Below are 19,656 nucleotides of genomic sequence, written 5' to 3' on the forward strand. Positions count from 1 at the left end.
GAAGGAATGTATGGAGAAATTCAGAAGGAACTTCTGTAGGAATGCATGAATCAATTCTTGGAGGATTATCACTCTTCATCAGGCGAATTCGCTGGTATCATTTAACTAACTGAAGTTCACCCAGTAGCCCACTGCTGTGTGTTCATAAAAAAAAATAAACGGCATTTTTAAAGTGATGGAGCCTCATGGTCATTTCATACGTACACAGCAAAAAAAAAATGAAAATTTAATAGCACGTAAATTGAAGATCAACTGTAAATTGCGTGCATGTAAAGTCAACCGCTGCAGATCAGACAGCATGTTTACAGATTTTAAAGCATATTCGCTAGAAACTTACATGCATCTGCAATAAATCATCCAAGGCACTCGCCGTCATCAGCTAATCGAACGGCTGCTTGCCTACTTGTATATGTATGTCGGTTGTCCCCGTTGTCTCTCCCAGTAGTCTCTGAGAACACACAGACTTAGTGAACACACGACCGAAGAGAGTCGGCAATACGTTATTTATGGTAGAAGCTGTTTAACTTTGACTGTATGCCCTTCAACAAGTTGAGATAACCAAGAATGCTCCGACGTGCTACTCATACCCCAAGGATCCGAGTTCGATTCTTGTTCGGAGCTCGTTTTACTTTTCATGTTCTAACAGACACCTGCAATGTTATTTTAAGTTCACACAAGAATTTCCATCACATTTGACAGCGTCCTTTTGTTACATTCATAATTTTTCAGGTTTTGTTCGTACTGTGTATATAAGCACAAAAAATAAAATTTTCAAAAAGAGTAGTTAAAAAACGGAAAAGAATATAAAAACTAATATTTTTACCATTATTGCATATCAAAGTTAACTTACTTTGTTTCGCGATATTTCTTCTTAACTTTAGAACTAACGATCTTTTCATTCGTTTAAAAAGATTTAGAATGGTCAATTGGTTTAAAAGTTATTACGAGTCTATTCTTTTTTCATTGAATGGCTGTAAAAATAAATACATATATTTAAGCATAATACCTAAATTAATACCTTGTAAGCTAAAACCATTTAAAACTTGTGGTGGTGTATAGAGTCATTATTAGTTGTCTAGTTCATTTATTCATTGCTCAATCGCGTTTAACGCTTTACGAAGCCGAAATTCATTCTTTTTATTTATTTACATACAATTTTCTGACTTTCTGAGGCACTCAAGGTTAGTACTGGGAGGAGGCCAGGGTACTCGAGGTTAGTGGGTCACAAAATTTTAAGAAAAGGCATGGTGAGGATAAGGCATCAGGGTTCTCTGTACCACATCCGGGAGGTATCTGGGCGTTTTGTGGTTTTGTGCTGGTCTTTTGTAGAAGCGCACAGTTTAGATAGGATAAATGGTTTTTACACTAGGTAGATTACCGAAAACCCACTAAAAATAACAAAAATTGCAAAGCAGCCGAACATGTCCCAACTCCATAGGGGGCTGTTCTGCTGCTCGCGTGGTCAGTGTTCGTCTTTTGCTCATTATCCGCACCAGCCTCTTTTGATCCAAATTAAACCAATGGAAAAAAACTCATTTTCACTCGATCCTCTCCGACAAAAGGCCCGCCGCGCGCTATGTTTACCCGCTGACTGGCGCATTTAGCGCTGACATGTCCAAATTGGTTATATGAATATTTTCGAGCACATACTTTTTTTCCTCCGTCTCTGGGAGCTTTTTGTGTCGGTCGGGACGGGATCTATTTCATTTGGAATGTTTTCTGGCGCTTTTTCCGTTGCTTGCTTTTGGTTTGTTCGCTTTTTATTTATATTTACCCGTCGTCCCCAGAGACCACCACAAGGATATGATGGCAACGTCGACGTCGTTGAACGCGTGCTGCGCTCAGCGGCAGAGACCAACAACAAACCACAGCCGGGTGTTTGTGTAGGAGAAAATGGTTCAAAATGTCTTAAAATTACCACCTACACTAGTTTACAGCATTTTGAACTCGGTAAGCTATGATCATTTTTAGTGTAACATAATGTCTTGAGCTCGAAAGTATAAAGGAAAAACAATCAGTAGAGCGGAGACTTCTTCAACTTTCCACACGAGGCTAACGATTTGAGATCTATTTTTGTTCTATTTTCAAGCAAAGTTGTTCACTTCACTTTATCTCAGTCTCCGTAACCAATGCTCCAATGCTTACTTCTTATATTTCTTGTGCTATTCTAATATTTCCATTGAGTTTTTAAATTTCTTCTTTCTTATTGAAAAAATATAACGATTTTTTTTTGAAAATTTTGCATGTTTAAGGAGATTGTCGTATATAGTCACCTGCATCTCGACTTTCATCAATTTGACGCAAACTGTGTTCAGATGGTCAATTTTTTTTTATATTCAGGTTTCTATTTATGCAAAAAGATTGAAAACTGATTGACTGAAATCAGAGTGTAAAAAATCAAAGATTCAAAATGAAAATTGACATTCTCATTTTTTTATTCGTGTTTCCCCACATTTATTGTCAGCTGAATCCCTCCCCTTCATTCAATTCCCTTTCATGAGTATTTTCTTACACATCGTAAAATAATCAATTTCTATAAACAAACACAAAATTCGACTTAATGAACAACTGGAACAGATGAATAGTGCTCCAATTATTTACTATACCCAAGTTTGTGGTGATTGGAAGTTTATTTGCAAGTTATGGTCTAGTTTTGTTGCTTAGTGGAAATTGTCAGTGACAGAAAAACGAATGAATAAGTGAAAATATTCATTCACCAAAATGAATTTTATTTTGATCCCTCAGTTTAGAAAAGTCACATTGATTTTCACTGATTGAAAATGAAAATTTTAACCTTTGGTTGAAATGCAATACATTCGAATTTCAGTAAATATTATATTTTTTTTAAACCAATGTAGAGTGCCGTGCAGCACTGACCTCAACAGTTGTCAAACTACCACATTTTTGCAAGACAAAGTTTGCCGGGACAGCTAGTCTCAGTTAAAAGTGATGACAACCTTCGCACATAAAACAATGCGTTATATAGGATGTTAGGTTCGTAAGTGATTTAAGAACAAGGTAGGGGGATTAGGGGCATAATGGACACCCGGGGCGAAATGGACACCCCTGTTTTTGCCGAAACCGTTGACTTTTATGTAAAACGTTTAATGCATAAGTGTAAAGGAACAAGTCATTGTTCTATTTGTCGAATGTATCATTTATATTCTTTCGAAATAACCAAAATATCATTGAAATTGAAGTATGTTTTTCATATGGTGGATTTCTTATAATTTCGAAGCAGCATAAAATAAGGCATTACGAGTGTTTGAGTGTGTCCATCATACAAACAAGTGAATTGTTGGCTTATCTACATGTATACGCAGATTTAGCAATGGATGAAGTATTATATTTTTGATCAGAACTTATTGAAAATAGCAATTTCAATGTTGTAGTCGATTCGGGGCGAAATGAACACTGGCAATTATGAATGGATGTACGCGCATTGCATACTGTTAGGCGTTTTAGAGAGTTTGAAAAAAATCAATCCTTAACTTTGAAGTTATGTAAACTCGTCTAAGATGAAGTATTATATCTGTGGTATTGATCTCCGTAGGCAAATTACTTAACTGGCCGATTTTCTCAAAGATATAGGATAAAATATGCGGGGGTGTCCATTATGCCCCGATGGGTGTCCATTTCGCCCCGTACCTTTCCTGCCAGCCCTTAAAAACACACGATTTCAATTCATTATTTCTTCTCAATAATGACATTCTACCAGCTGTAAATGATTGAAATACGTAGGAAACAAGTTAAAGTTGTAGGCCAACTGATAATATGTTAAGTTTTTGTCTGTTATACAGGCCTAACATACTCATTTGCTTAGGGTGTCCATTATGCCCCTAATCCCCCTATTTAGAATACAAACCTCTAATTTTCTAGAGCACCGTTTTAAAGAGCGGTTCAACTGTTTCGGCTTAACATGCATCCCGATGTTGATAATGGCTGAACAACCATTAGGATGCATTTTCAGCTTAATCAGTTGAACTGCTTTTCAAAACGGTGCTCTAGAAAATTTGAGCTATGTACTCCAAATACCTTATCTTTAAGGGATGATAGAAGACCATAAATGGTGAAAAAATGGATTTTCGCATGGTCAAACGTAAAATGTTACGTAGTTATTGAAATTTCTGTGTTTTTGACTATGCATAGCTATGCTTGCCTTAAACTACGTAAAATGTTACGTAGTTATTGAAATTCCTTTGTTTTTGACTATGCATAGCTATGCTTGCCTTAAACTAGCTTTATGTTCAAAATAGTTAAATTTTTCACATGTTTTCAACTCCCATTCGAACGACTTTTTAAATTTTCAACAAAATAAGATCTTTGAATTCATTTATTTTATTAAACTGCTTAGTTTTCTGGAGGAAAAAGCTCATAAGTAGTGTTTGTTAGCTTGTTTTTGTCATTTATCATAATCAATTAGGATAAAACTTATTTATAAAACATTCTCTAAATCGGTAAATTTTAACAATACCGTAAACATCTTTAGCAAATTTGCTTGAAATTAATAAAGCTCTAAGTGATCAGCTATCAAAAGAATATGAATAACGTGTTTTACAGCTTATTTTTAAGTGATTAAACGAACTTGAGTTAACAAACGCTATGGCGCTGTGAAGAATATGACTAGCTGCTTACAACTGTGCAGTACGCTATCCAGCTAAAATATAAGTTTCGATGAAATTTAAATAATTTGCGATTAGTCCTCAACGGCAATTCATTACTAGAGATATTAAAAATTCCCAATGAAAGAAGTTTTTCAAACTTCAATTAACTACAAAGTTCGAAAAAACTGTTTGATATTTTAGTTTCTTTTGATTCATAATTGTAATCGCAAAAAGTGCAAAGGAGTAAACCAGTGTCACAAGAAGAAGTTATCCCAAAGTTATCCAGTTTACAAATGTGTGATTACTAAAACTAAATGCATTTTAAACACGCTGACGTGATCGTGTGAAGTAAAAGACTTGGACTTCTTTATTCTTTAGTGGTTTATTAGCGAATGTCCTGTCTTCAAGAGTCATACGTCATAAGTCAGTTTCACAGCCTACCATGATTTAAGTACTGGATTACTACATTTCGGCCATCCTCACTAGTTGATGCCCTCATCAATAGAACCATAATCTGTATTCAACAAATCATCAGGAGATAGCCAAAGTTTCATATTTATTGGTGAACAAATTGAGTGATAAGGAAGGCTGGAAACTTGAAAACCCTCAATATCAGAAACTACGTAGCGATCATTTGGCAATGCTTTTTTAATAACATATGGACCTTTATATTTTTCCGATAATTTAGAAGCCGAATTTATCTTCAGTACTACAAAATCTCCAACTTTGTACTCAGTAGCCTTTTTACGTTTTTTATCTGTTACTAGCTTGTTATAATTTTGATTATTTTCTATTACCTCTTTCGCTCTATTCCTTACTGTATTCAAATCATCGTTATTGCTATTATTCTGAAAAGTATCTAAAAATGTTTGCAAATTGTGCTCAGTAACATTCAAATTTTGTTGATGAAAACCAAACAACAAAACACTGGGATAATTTTTAATGGATCTATTGTATGTGTTATTGTGTATATATTCTATTTTACTCAACAAATTATTCCATTTTAAGCCTGTGTCACTAACTAATTTAGCTAACATTGGCGATAATGTTCTATTTACACGTTCCGCTTGGCCATTAGCTTCTGGAGTATAAGCAGCAGTTTTAATATGTTGTATATAATTATTCTTAACAAAGTTATCAAATTTCATCGAAGAAAAACAAGATCCTCTATCAGTTATTATTCTTCCTGGTTTACTGTAATAGTTCATATAATTAGACAAATGTTTTATTACTTCTTCTGTGTTGGTTGATTTGGTACAATAAAATTTAACAAATTTTGTAAAGGCGTCTACAACTACCAGAATATATTTGAATCCACCACTCGACGGTAATTGTATTGGTCCATAATGATCCAAATGGATTGTGTTGAAAGGTTGATTACCTTTTTCAATACATTTAAGAAACCCTTCTTTTTTCCCTTCTTTGGGACTAAAAAATATGCAACTTAAACAATTAGATATATACTTTTTCACTATTTTTCTCATGTTCGAAAACCAATAGTGCTTTTTAATTTCAATCATCGTCTTTTCAATACCAATGTGACCTTTTAAATCATGGCACATTCTAATGATATTGTCAATCATTAGTTTTGGGATTACTAACAACAATTTACCATCATTCTTTCTGAATAATATGCCATTACTTAACTCAAAGTTTGGAAAACTGCTGTTTTCTAGGTGTGTTTTAATGTTTTTCAATTTCTCATCCTGTTCTTGAGCGAGTATCACATTTCTTTCCACATCTTCTGTTTCTAATACATTTATTTGATAAGTTCGAGATTTTCTTGTTATTTGTTTTTCGTTACTCATATTTTGCCTACTCAATGCATCTACATGCCGCATTTTAGCTTCATCTCTATATTCAAGAGTGTAGTCATAATTTTCCAAAAACAAAGCCCATCTGCTGATTTTAGGATTTATTTCTTTTTTAATTAAAGTTTGTGCCAAAGCATTACAATCCGTAAAAATTTTGAATTTCATACCGGATAGATAAACATGAAAACGCTTGATTGCATGAACAACTGCCAAGGTTTCTAATTCAAAACTATGTAATTTAGATTCAAAATTGTCAGTATTTTTGCTAAAATAACTAATTGGATGAAAGTTATTGTCATCTTGCTTCTGTAATAAAATGGCTCCAAACCCATGGGAACTTGCATCACAATGTAAATGGGTTTCAGCATTAGGGTTAAAAATAGCTAATATTGGTGCTGTGACTAATTTTTGTTTAAGTGTTTCATATGCACTAATTTGTGCCTCTCCAAAATCAAAAGCTGTATCTTTCTTCAAAAGGTTATACAATGGTCTTGCAATAGTAGCAAAATTTTTAATAAACTTCCGAAAATAACTTGTCAATCCCAAAAAGCGTTGCACATCTTTAACATTTTTAGGAACTGGAAATTTAGAAACAGCTTCAATATGCGATTGATTCGGACGTTTACCATTCTGATTGATAGTATATCCCAGATAATCAATTTCAGTAAACAAAAATTTGCATTTTTCCAAATTTAATTCCAAAAGATTATCGCTTAAAATTTTAAAAACCATTTTCATTATTTCTAAATGTTCTTCAATTGTATCTGAGAAAATTATTATATCATCAATGTAAACACATATTTTACCTTTAGCAATCAAGTCTTTAAAAATAGTATTTATAAATCTTTGGAATACTGCTGGAGCATTACAGAGTCCAAAAGGAACACGTAAATATTCATACTGCCCAGATGGTGTAACAAAAGAAGTGTATTTGGTGCATTCTGGAGCAATTCTAATTTGGTGAAACCCTGCTTTCAAATCTAAAACTGAAAAAATCTTTTTATTCCTGAGTTTATCTAAAATTTCTTCAATTAGTGGTAACGGATAGTTGTCCCTATATGTATCTTTGTTGAGTTTTCGATAATCAACACACATCCTAACATCGCCATCTTTCTTCGGAATCAATACAATTGGACTGGCATAAGGAGAATCACTTTCTTTAATTATTTTGTCACGTAAAAGCTCTTTAATTTTATCATCTACTTTATTTTTTTCAGAATATGCTAGTCTTCTAGGTTTGAAGTGAAACTGAGTACCAGTTTTAAGAGAGATTTTCATTTCATATTTTGTTTTTGGCTGACTAGGCTTATCGGAACAAATGTAATCCATTTTAAAAATTTCCATAAACTTTGCAATATGATCGCTACTTACATTTCCAACACTTTTCAATATTTCAGATTCTTCAAGGGAACTTATTTGTTTTATTTCATTTTTATTTCCATGCACCTCCTTTCGGATCACCGGAGTTCTCGAAATTTTAATACGGCTTCTCTCGATGATGGTTTGAATGTTAGGTTTCATTATAAAATCCCTTCCTATTATAGCGTCATACGATGACATCGTCAAATCAGGAACGACCAAAAATTTAATCCTGCAATGGACATTTTGAACGCAAATGTTAGTTATTAATGTACCTAAAATGGTTAGTCGTGTTCCTCCGATACCCTTGTAAACTTTTTTGTTATCAAAATCAAGAATTTTTGAATTTTTTACTAATTTAAGGCATATCAGAGAAACAGGACTTCCTGTATCAAATAGAGCTGTGAAACATTGGTCATTGTCTGTCAATTTTATATCTACCAGTCCGTTGTAATCTTGTTCAGCCTGACTCTCTGATGTAGCATCAACGGCTCCAATCCTAGTTTCTCTCATCCATGGATTATTTCGGCGGGTTGATTGATCCTTTTGTTCGAATGGTTGGCGGATTTTCCGACATCTTGCGGCAATATGTCCTGGTAACTTACAGTTATAGCACACGAGCGAAGTTGAAGTCGATGGTCCACGAAGTTTGATCATTGAAAAGGCTCTCGAAACATCAGCAACTGTTGAAAAATTCTGCATCCTAGCTTGATTCTTCAATTGTTGATCTGGAATTCCTTCGACGAGATATTCCACGAACTCTGACTCCCGAAGTCGTAATGGTACCGCCAAAACTCTTTTTTCACAGCAGTATTGGCCAAAAGTTTCATTTTCTCTCCATTTTCTTGATTCCAAACGTTTGCGTACTTGAAACAAGCTCTCATGCAGCACAAATGTCATCTTCAAACTAGCAAGAAAATCTTCAAATTCCATTGACATCAATTCCGGTGATGAAGTAAACCAAACTTGAGCATTTCCTTTTAAGCATTTGAAAACCAACAGCTTCATAATTTCCTCACTTATCTTGAAAACTTGTTTAGTATGTTGTACAATGTTGATGAAATGATTCACATTTTCTTGAGTGGAGCCCGAAAAATCCGGCAGCAACGCAGAAATTTCTTCCATTTTGATAAGCCGTTCATCGCCACGTTTTCCTTCATGGTTGATTCTGGTGAAGTTTTCAGCTACATTGGATCCATCTCCACTGCCCGAAGCTTCTCCTAAGTTTGCAGATTGTCCAGAACTTGAATTCCCATCGGTTGAGTTTTGACGATCCGAGAAAGGAAGACCGCTTCCGATATTTCCCAAATCTTGAATTTCCGAGGGTTTCTGGCTCCGTAAAAACATCTTGAACAGCTTGGACTCTATCCCACTTCTGAATTGAAGTAAAAGACTTGGACTTCTTTATTCTTTAGTGGTTTATTAGCGAATGTCCTGTCTTCAAGAGTCATACGTCATAAGTCAGTTTCACAGCCTACCATGATTTAAGTACTGGATTACTACATCGTGGTATTACAGCAAGAACTGTTCATTAGCATGGTTGGTACGGGTTAGCTTCGTGTCATGGTTGGTGATCGATAGCAGGCTAATGAGATTGTGGTCTATGAGCTCTTTACGTTGGAATATCATGTTTACCTGCCAATTCACCAAATCGAGATCTTAGGAAAGATTTTGCCGATGAGTTTTTGTCAGCTAGAAACATCTATTCGAACGATTATGCATGTTCGATGCTGTTGCGGCAACTAAAGTTTGAAAGGCTCTTTCGAAGTTGCCAAATATTTCACTTTCACTGAAATACACTCCCGTTCAAAAGTTTGGGGTCACCCCCTCAAAAACATGTAATTTTTTTAGGCCCATATCTCCGCCAATTTGCGTCCGATTTCAAAACCCTAGGTTTCATTCAAAAGATAATAAGTCAAAGAAACTTTGAACATGATTTAAAAGAAACTTTTTCAAAAAATTATGTATGTAAACTTAACCCAAAGGTGCCAAATTTTCTAAAAAATGAATATAAACTTACGGCAGTGTCGCTGGAAATTGGGTCGACCAAATTTTAAGATGAGAGCGGTAATAGAACCCATTTTCTATTAGCTTTCAAGTGCTTTTTACAGAACTTAGCTAAAAAATCTAGAAAAAAAGTTATTAAGTAAATTAATCCTTGATGTCATCGACCAAAAGTTTGGGGTCACCCCTCAAAATGATGTATCGGCCAAAAGTTTGGGGTCACTATCGTAAAACATGGAAAAGTGATTTGTTGATATCTTTGTCAACTTTCATTCAATTTTAATTCTTCTTGGCTTATTTGGAACAAAATGAATGATACTTACTGCATAGACATTGAACCACACATATTTGATGAAATTTACATAGTAAAACTTAACGTAAAGTTGCCTCATTTTCGAAGCGTGGTGAAATGTGCTAACTTTACATAACATTTTTATATACAAAAATCGTTAAATACGTTAAGTTTAAGACATCAAACGTAAATTTAGTTAATTATCTTTGAAATGAGCCAAAAACAATTAAAATTGAACTATAGATGACGAAGATATCACCAAATCACTTTTCCATGTTTTACGTAAGTGACCCCAAACTTTTGGCCGATACATCATATTGAGGGGTGACCCCAAACTTTTGGTCGATGACATCAAGGATGAATTTACTTAATAACTTTTTTTCTAGATTTTTTAGCTAAGTTCTGTAAAAAGCAGTTGAAAGCTAATAGAAAATGGGTCATATTACCGCTCTCATCTTAAAATTTGGTCGACCCAATTTCCAGCGACACTGCCGTAAGTTTATATTCATTTTTTAGAAAATTTGACAACTTTGGGTTAAGTTTACATACAAAATTTTTTGAAAAAGTTTCTTTTAAATCATGTTCAAAGCTTATTTGACTTATTATCTTTTGAATGAAACCTAGGGTTTTGAAATCGGACGCAAATTGGCGGAGATATGGGCCTAAAAAAATGACATGTTTTTGAGGGGGTGACCCCAAACTTTTGAACGGGAGTGTATGTAATGAAAATTACCTATAAAACTTGATGACTAATCATTCAATAACCCTTGAGTCAAATGATAGTAATTTGCCACATTTTGATTTGAATTAAACGCGTTGTATTTGACAAATAAAATGACCCTCGCATCGATCAATGCCACTCCACTGATCAATTTATCAATTTATTTTGATTTAATCACGGTACTATAACCAGCTAAGCACTAATCTTATTATTGAGTTCATTAACACTCTTATGTACATGGACGATTATCCTGGATCACAATGATAGTGAACACCTGCCGATCGTGGTTTCTATTGCCAATAGGTCGCTTCGACCAACTTCACACATACATGTGACCTTCCATCAATTTTTTTGTATATTTTGCTGTTTGAGAAGCAGATGAGTTTTGCTTATAGTGACTTGACAGTTTCGCGGCGTTTCACAGGGCTCCTGTTTAAGGCGATCCATTTCTTCATTTTTTGATTTTATTTTTTTTTTATTAAATAACTGAGCATATTTTTTGAAATCAGTTTCCATATATGTACATTTAGAGGAAGGATCAGGGTATCTTCAGATTTTTTTCTGAACTGTTTGAACTGCGTTCTAAAGAACTCAAATATCAGCTAATTTCACTCAGTGAATCACATCATGGGTTGTTTTGGCAACCACGGGCGTAGCCAGATTTTTCTCTCGAGAAATCACTTTCTTAAACAAACACGAGAAAGAGCGAGATGGAGGGAGGGACCATTCGCCCTCCCCTACATCTCGCTCTTGGTTGTTAAGGAGATTGAGCAAGAGAAAGCTGGCTATGCCCGTGGTTGCACCCCATTATCATGGGGCATTTAAATGCCTTTGAACTTGAACTAGGTGTCTCATAGGTAAATGTCGTTCTGATAGGCAGAGTTAGCTAGATGATCTTGCAGATTGCTCCTTGCCGACACGTCTTACCATCGACATCAACGAGACTATATCGTTGGATATGAACACGGTCAGCTTTTCCAGTTTTACGATAACTGGGCAAGCAGTGGAGAATGTGGAAATATACCAATACCATTGTAGCCAAATGGCTGACAATGGCAGCTCCAAGATTCACATGGGTGCACGGTTGAAGAAGACGTATGCTGCTTTTGCGATTTAAGGACACATGTGGAAAAACAGTCCTAAACTCAAACGTGAAATCTGTGTGCACTAGCCGTTGAAACTTGTTATGTATCAGTGGAAAACACTAAACGGATGCATGTCTTCATCCATAAGTAGCCCGCAGTATATAATTCATGGTGAAGAGGCCTCACAATTGAGTCTCCACGTTGGAGCTTCATCGTCGATGTTATCAAAATCCGTAGTATAAAAGCGTTACGGATGGGGAAGTGGATTGAAAAATGCGTAACGTTTCGTCAGAACTGTGGTGGGTGAATTACGAAAAAAAGGATCTTGGAAACGCGTTGCGCTCAAGAAGCTAAATATAGTTTTAACTTTTGGGTGGGAAACTGTGACGCTGTTTCGATTTGCATCATTCTCCCCTACCCAAGACCGGTTGGGTCTCCTCTCGTTTTCCGGACAGCGAGCACAGTTTTCATGATGACGAAAGATATCACGACGTGGCAGTAGCGGTCGGTGCGGTTGGCGGCGCTGGTGCTGGCTGGCGGTGGCGGTACGGCGTATGGAAATGAAGCTTCGCGTGGAACGTGACAGCTGGGAAGAAATGCGAAAATATTGCTTTCGTGCCTGACGGGGCAAGTGTCCTGGCTGCCCCCTGCAGTGCCTTCGGTCTCGATTTGCGCTCGCGTTCCATGTCTGATGCTGGGGAGGGACTGCAACCGGATTGGGGCCTTTCATCGGGGCGGTTCTCATGCAAACGATGCAACTAAGCGATCCTTTGTCCATTTGCACTTGTTGTGTTTGTATCGTGTTATTTTAGGGGCGTCAAATTTATGACCTCTGTTCCGAGCGAAGAATTGTGTCCTTCCTCTCGCAATACAGGTTGCCAGCTTTTTTGCGTTGTGGTGGCGGAAATATACAATGTGAAAACTATGGGGAATGATCATTACCAGTTTTTGTCATATCCCACGCCGGTGGATCTAAAATGAAAATGTGTGTACACAGCTAGGAGTGGCATTTGGACTCGGCGTTCTCGGTGGAAAGTGTCATCCCTTATGAATTTCGGTGGATGATGCTATTTTGAGAGGAATCTCCGGGAACGGTCGGTGCTACGTCGGAATAAAATTTATTTTAATGTGAAAATGACGTTGAATTTATATTTAAATTGCGTTGTACCAATTTTCAGCAGGGATGGCGTTACGGTCGGCGAAGTAATTTCGGATGCAGATTATTATTGAATTAAACAATGGAGGCGATGCCGGCAGGAATGGAAACTCAGTATTAATATTGAAACAATGTAAAAGTCTCAAAGCTGTTCATACTAGTCCAGTGGGTAGAGTCGAAGAAGAAACACAGCAGTACATTCAGTATCAATTCATAAATATGTGCATAGAACTTAAAGGTCTCCATTCAGCCCATTGGTTAAGGCTTTGGATCGGCAATCCATAGACGGCAGGTTGAATTCTCGGGCTAGAAAAACTTTAGTTTGAAACTAACAGGACAGTGACAACCGAACCACAGATAAACAGACGTACAGCTTAGAACTATTTTATTAAAAATCCATCGCCCGGTTAACACTATCACCACCTGGTGAACATATTTCACGAAACACTGGATTGTGCAACATCTCCAACAGAAGGTACTTTTGTGAAACGTGAAACGCGAAGTTAAACGATGCGCGCGCCTCTGGTTGTGAAGGTCAGAATTTAGAAGATTTAGAATGATCGTAAAACTTTGTTTGTGGTAAAACCACGGTCGACGGAAATGTTGCTAATGTTACGTCTGTTCGTCTGTGACCAAACTATGCTGATCTTCATATCCATTCCCATAAGGCTGAAACGGTAAACGCGCGGGTATATAGCAATACTCGGCTGAGAGTGATGGGTTTGATTCTCAGTCCTTTTAGAAACTTTTCTTACTGGAAATTTACTTGACAACTAGACATAGAGCATGTTTGTGCTTGCCACACGATATACAAATTAAAAAATGGTCATTTACAGAGCTAGCTCTCAGTTCGAAATTATAAAAGTTTTTTTTTGTTTTTATTTTTGTGTATTTTAACTTAGATGCTAATTCTACACTCAATTTTAAAAGTGCTCAAAGAATAGTAAAGCCTGGAAGCCGGGTTTGTCTCAGTTGGGACGTTACGTCAATAAGAAGAACACAAAGAAGATGATACGTGGATGCTGGAGAACGCTTAGAAATTATTCCGACAAGCAGTCAAAATATGATAAGAAAAAGCCAAAAGGTTAAAATGTGTGGCAATTTATGTATTTATTTTTTTTTTTTTGTAGTTCAAAAATTATCTGAACAATTATGCTGACGTTAGAGTGGTTAGTGAAATTATGTCCGTTGGAAATTCTATCCAATTTCTTTTCCCTCGCGTAGATCATCCTCTCTAGGCTGAGTACATATAATATAGTTTAATGTAGCGTACTGTAGAGAGCGGTACCATAGGGCAACGAGCGAGTACAGCTATAGTGTAGTTCTCTGCGACAACCACCAGTGGGCAACATGGTAGTACAGGTCCACCACCGCACACTACCACTCAAACTGACAATGTGGACTACAATGGCGTAGTTTTTCTCCTACAAGTGACGGGAAAATGGCTTTTCATTCATTTAAACACGAACGTGACTGGAGTGTGAACTCGTTCGCTCGCTGCGCACTTCATCTCCCGCATGATGACATGGCAGCAGGCTGCACAGCTGAGCTGGTTGGGTTGAATTGCGGTTGGAGCCCGGTTGGCCACTTGTTCTTTCCATTGCAACAACGCTTTGGGGGCACTCCGTTGACAATCTTATGCAGCGATTCTTAGACAGCGCGATGTGATTTTTTACACTTTCGGTGTATTTATAGCGCCCGGGGGCATAGAGCTCGTGCAATCTCCGGGTGGCATTGAAAGTCTGTCATGAGAGGATGTACTTGCGCTGCTGGAGCTGAGCAGTTTTGGAGTGCTAACTGAGATAATTTTGAACTCAAGGAGGGGTTTTGCGTGCTTTTTATAATAAAATAAGTTTATACACTAGCCAAAGAAGTATTTTAAAATGAAAATCTACACGATATTGTTGTGTTATCCACTACAAGTTCATATAGGCCACTTGAGTAGATTCCGTGGCCCATCATATATCTCAAGTGGTAACCGCAAGGCTATTCAGTATAACAGTTCACTTTAAAACATGTAATTTTGTGTTACTTCACTCCGATATATGGAAGCGAAAAACAAGACGCAATACCAATGAAAGAACTCCATAATAAATTCCTAACGGAATTAAAGAAAATAATCCTGGAGGAATCCTTGACAAATTCCTGAGGATTGACAAACACAGGAGTGATTTACCAACGCATCTATAGTTAACGCTTTTGCGCGACATGTCGAATGCGCACTCATGGTACGATATTCACTCGCACAGAAGTAATTCACTCGCAACAAACGAAAATACAAAATTCAGACATTATACGTCGTATGTATCATATGAAAAAAAAAAAATAGCTGTTCGAAAATGAAAATGAAGATGACAATTTTGGAACGGACCTGGTAACACTTGACTATCACGCCGAGGAACCGGGATTGAATCCCACTTCCGACAAACTCGCAAAATGTGAGTCTTTCCTTCGGAAGGGAAGTAAAGTGTGGGTTCCGAGATGAACTAGCCTAGGGCTAAAAATCTTAGACCAGCTAAACTTACACAAGGAACCAATGAGATAGCTGCTGGGAGTTTTGAAAATCTTATATTTTCAGGCGAGAATGGCCCCTGTCACGTCAGATTTCAGGTTAATGATAGGGATGGGGAGGGATGTTGTAATTGCAATCGCTTGTTGCAATCAGGTCGTGGAAAAGACGTGTGCGCCGCCGCGCCGTACTGCTGTCGCCGACGTTTTTTTTTTCCCAGCCGCCGCCACCAGTTAAGTTGACCCGTCACGCCGTTGTTTATTCTCAAAACATTTAGAGATTTTATGGTTATTGTGAAAGCATTTTTATTTTTTTTTTTATGAAAAATTTTATTTTCCGTGTAACTTAAAAAAAAAACAATGCCTTGGTTTGATCAGTGTGTAGTGGTGTCAGGCCATTCGGCCGAAGGTCATTAGGCCGAATGGTCATTAGGCCGAATGGTCATTAGGCCGAATGGTCATCAGGCCGAATGGTCATCAGGCCGAATGGTCATTGGGTCTTCTTCTTGCCGTTACGTCCCCACTGAGACAAAGCCTGCTTCTCAGCTTATTAACTGAGAGCTTCCTCTGCAAATGACCATTTTGCATGTGTGTATCGTGTGACAGGCACGAAGATACTTTATTGATGCTGAATCTACTGATATTTTACCCATGAATTTTTCCTTCTTTTAAGTTAAGTTCTTTCTAGTATCATTGCTGAAATAGTTTTTGGCGCTGAAACTGCTGATATTCAATTCATAAATTTTTCCTTCTTTAAAACATAGGCTATTCTTTCTAGTTCCATTGTTAAACTAGTTTTTGTCAAAAATTGTTGGAAAAGGTAAAAACAACGGCTAACTTTCAATTCGTCCTGATGACCATTCGGCCTAATGACCATTCGGCCTAATGACCATTCGGCCTAATGACCTTCGGCCTAATGGCCTTCGGCCTAATGACCTTCGGCCTAATGACCCAGCATCGTGTGTAGTGTAGTGTGTAGTCAACTTCCTTAAACTCTTTTATTATGATAGAATGGTTGAAGAAAGATTCAAAATACGTTAATGGTTGCGATGAAATAGAAAAGAAACAATGATATCTAAAAGACGACTAACACATAAATTTATAGATTTTTTCGGAAATTTCAGGGAGGTTTCATTCAGAAAACTATCTAAGGGTTCCAGACATTTTTATAGCGATTTTTTCTTCTCAGAAAATCAAATCAGGAGAATTGTTTAAGAAATATTTACAGGTATTTCTTCGAAAAACTTTCAGAGTAATGTTTCAAACATATTTCCAATGGATGCCTTTTCTCTTTATATTTTCTAAAGATTTTTTTTAAGTGAACCTTCCATGGATTCTTTCCTAAATATCTCAATTGATTCATTAGAAAATGCATCAATTAGGTCCCACAGTCTATTTTCAACCCTACTTCTACAATGGCACACTTTTAGCATGATACCTCTGAAAATTGTGTCTGGGGTTGTCACACTTTGCTGCACCTCCCCTCTCTTCTCAAAGCGTAACGCCCCAGGGTTTCCTTCAATAATTTCTCCAGGATGTCTCCAGATACATCTCTAGGGGTTCATCCAGTATTTCTTCCAGAAATTCCATCTGCGGATTCTTCAAAAAATCTTCCAGGGATTCCTTCAGTAATGCTTACAGATATTTTATTCAAGAATTCCTCCAGAGCAGGGTTGAAAAAATCTCATTCAATTGAATGAATTTCTGCTGAACTGAATGCTTTTTACATTCATTTTCAGCTCCGCTGTAAGATACTTGAAAGTGAACACAGAAAAATTCATGTCAGCATGGATGCTTCATGTCAACACCAGCCGCATGAATGTGACTCGCCCATAAGCAAGCGTGGTGAATTTTTGTCGTTTGAGTGCCAGTCACAGGAAAAATGTTGCTTTTGAACCTCGCCCTCTCCCCAGTGTGAACGACGAGAGAATTTTTATTCTCTTTTCAATTGCCTCCGTGAAGGACAGGGGCTTCAACGTCAGCGGTGTGGTGAAAAGACAAAAACAAAAACTCACGTTCGTTGGGAGCTTCGGAATTTTTGCAATCGTGCTCCAGAGATTTCTATAAGAATTTCTCAAAAGATTGCATTGTTATGTTTTTTTCCAGTGACTCCAGCAGGTTCAGCAGCATCTCCCTGCAAATTCCTGCAGAAATTCATACAGAGATTCCTTCAGAAGTTCTTCCAGGTATTGCTCCATGTTTTTCCTCAGAATTTCTTCCAAGATTTAAACCAAATATTAAGGTGAAATTGTACTCGGATTCGTAAAGAAATTCTGAAATTTCTTCAGAAATACAAAATTTCCAGAAACTTCTACAGAAATCACTTTGAAAATTCCCCATGAGATTTTTCTAGGAATCTTTGTATGAGTTTGAGTGTTTCTCCAGGTATTTAAAAATACGTTCGCTAACTCTTCCTGGAATCGTTTCAGAATATCTTCTATTAATTTTGGTAAGGAATTTCTTCCGAATTTTTCCAAATATTTATTATAAATTCTTGTACCCAAGTAACGCCCTCTAGAATTGCTTCAGGAATTCTCCTGCATTTTTTCACATATTTCTCCAAGGATTCCATTAGTAATTCCTCCACGGATTCCTTCTAAAATAGCTTCCTGCTATCTCCTGAGACTCTTTCAGTAGCTTAAGGAATTCTTCATGAATGTCAGCAAAGTAAAATTGAGAAATTTGTTCATGTATTTTTTTTTAGAATTTCATCTACATTTTTTTCTTAATTTCAGCGTTTCTTTCGGAAATTCTTCCAAGAATTCCTCCAGAAACCCCATGCAAATCTCGTCAGTGGTAAATGAAAGCATTCTCTAGAAGGTTTCTTTTTGGAATTTCGCTTGAAATTCTTTCAGAAATATTTTCTGAGATTCCTTCGGAGATGCCTATACAAATTCTTTCAGATTTTTACAGAAGTATTTTATGAAATTACATAAAGAATACTGTAAACAAAATTCCAAAGAATACAATTGAGAGTATTGAATTTCCTGAGTTCGTGCAGAAATTGCAGTCAAAAGTACTGGAGTACTTGAATAAATCTTTCATTAAATTTCTAGAGGGGTTCCCGGAGGAAATTCTGCAGCAAACCCTGGAAGAACTTCTGGAGATTCTTCTGAAGGAATTCTTGAATTTTTTTGTAATGTAAATGAGAGGAAAATTTAGCTGCAGAAATTAAAATAAATCTGCTAGAACTCTTAAAGGAATTACCCAAATAAATTTCTAAAGAATTTTTTTTTTTTTTGAAGAATCTTTGAAGAAATACCTAGAAAACTGAAGAATTCTCTGCAGTTATTTCAAAAAGAGTTTCTTGAGGTATACCTGCAAAAACACCAAGAAATAAATACTAAAGGGATTTTTGGAAGAATTGATGGTCTCTATGAAAGGATTCCTGAAAGATCCTTGAGATAATTTCTTGAAGAATCTCGGAAGAAAGGTTCCAATAAATGCCAAGAGAAATATGATGTAACTCCAGGAGGAATATCCGATGATCTTCTGGGCAGCTCCCTGGGAGAAGCTTCTTAAAGAATCTCCTAAAATTTCCTGGAAGAATCTCAGAGGAATACATACCTGATAAAAACCCTTGAAGTATTTACAGAGAAGTTCCTGAATCCATCTCTCGAGGAACTCCAACAAGAATTTCAGAAAGCTTCCCTACAAACATATTTGAATTTCTGAAGAAATCGATAGAGGAATTTTGGGATAAATACCTGGAGGAACCCTTGGATAATTTCCTGTAAGAAACGCTTGAGGAACTACCTAAATAATAACTGGAGCAATCTTTGTTGAAACATCTGAAGTAATCGGTGTAGCAACTCCTTTTCAATCTGCTGGACGATTTTTTAAAAAGAAAATCTGGAATATCTTGAAGAGTTTCTTAAGCATTCTGGAAAAATCCTTAAGGAAATTCTCAAAGAATTCCTGGAGGTTTTTTGGAAGAATTCTTGCTGAACTCATAAAAGGAGTTCCTGCAATAATTTCAGAAAAAAAAACGTAAAAATATTATACCCAGGAGTTTTATCTGCATTAATTTTGTACAGTATAAATAAATTTGCAGATGCATATGAGAAGTTATTTCCAAGCAACTATTTTTATTTCTTTGTTCTTGTGAGAGAT

The 19,656-nt window shown here is 36.5% G+C and overlaps 2 protein-coding genes across 5 annotated transcripts in view; both read right to left on the reverse strand.

The window, feature by feature from the left end:
- Positions 1 to 19,656, reverse strand: part of LOC109431043 (serum response factor homolog A) — a 783,489-nt gene that overhangs the window by 179,326 nt on the left and 584,507 nt on the right. The gene's annotated exons all lie outside the window — the stretch shown is intronic.
- LOC134291466 (uncharacterized) lies at positions 5,948 to 9,271 on the reverse strand. Its single transcript, XM_062859229.1, has 2 exons — positions 8,219 to 9,271; positions 5,948 to 8,009 (listed from the first exon to the last, which is right to left on the reverse strand). Exons 1-2 carry the CDS (start codon positions 9,122 to 9,124, stop codon positions 8,004 to 8,006), a joined length of 912 nt encoding a protein of 303 aa, XP_062715213.1. The 5' UTR covers positions 9,125 to 9,271; the 3' UTR covers positions 5,948 to 8,003.

The sequence above is a fragment of the Aedes albopictus genome, chromosome 3, assembly GCF_035046485.1.
Source record: "Aedes albopictus strain Foshan chromosome 3, AalbF5, whole genome shotgun sequence".
NCBI lineage: Eukaryota > Metazoa > Arthropoda > Insecta > Diptera > Culicidae > Aedes > Aedes albopictus.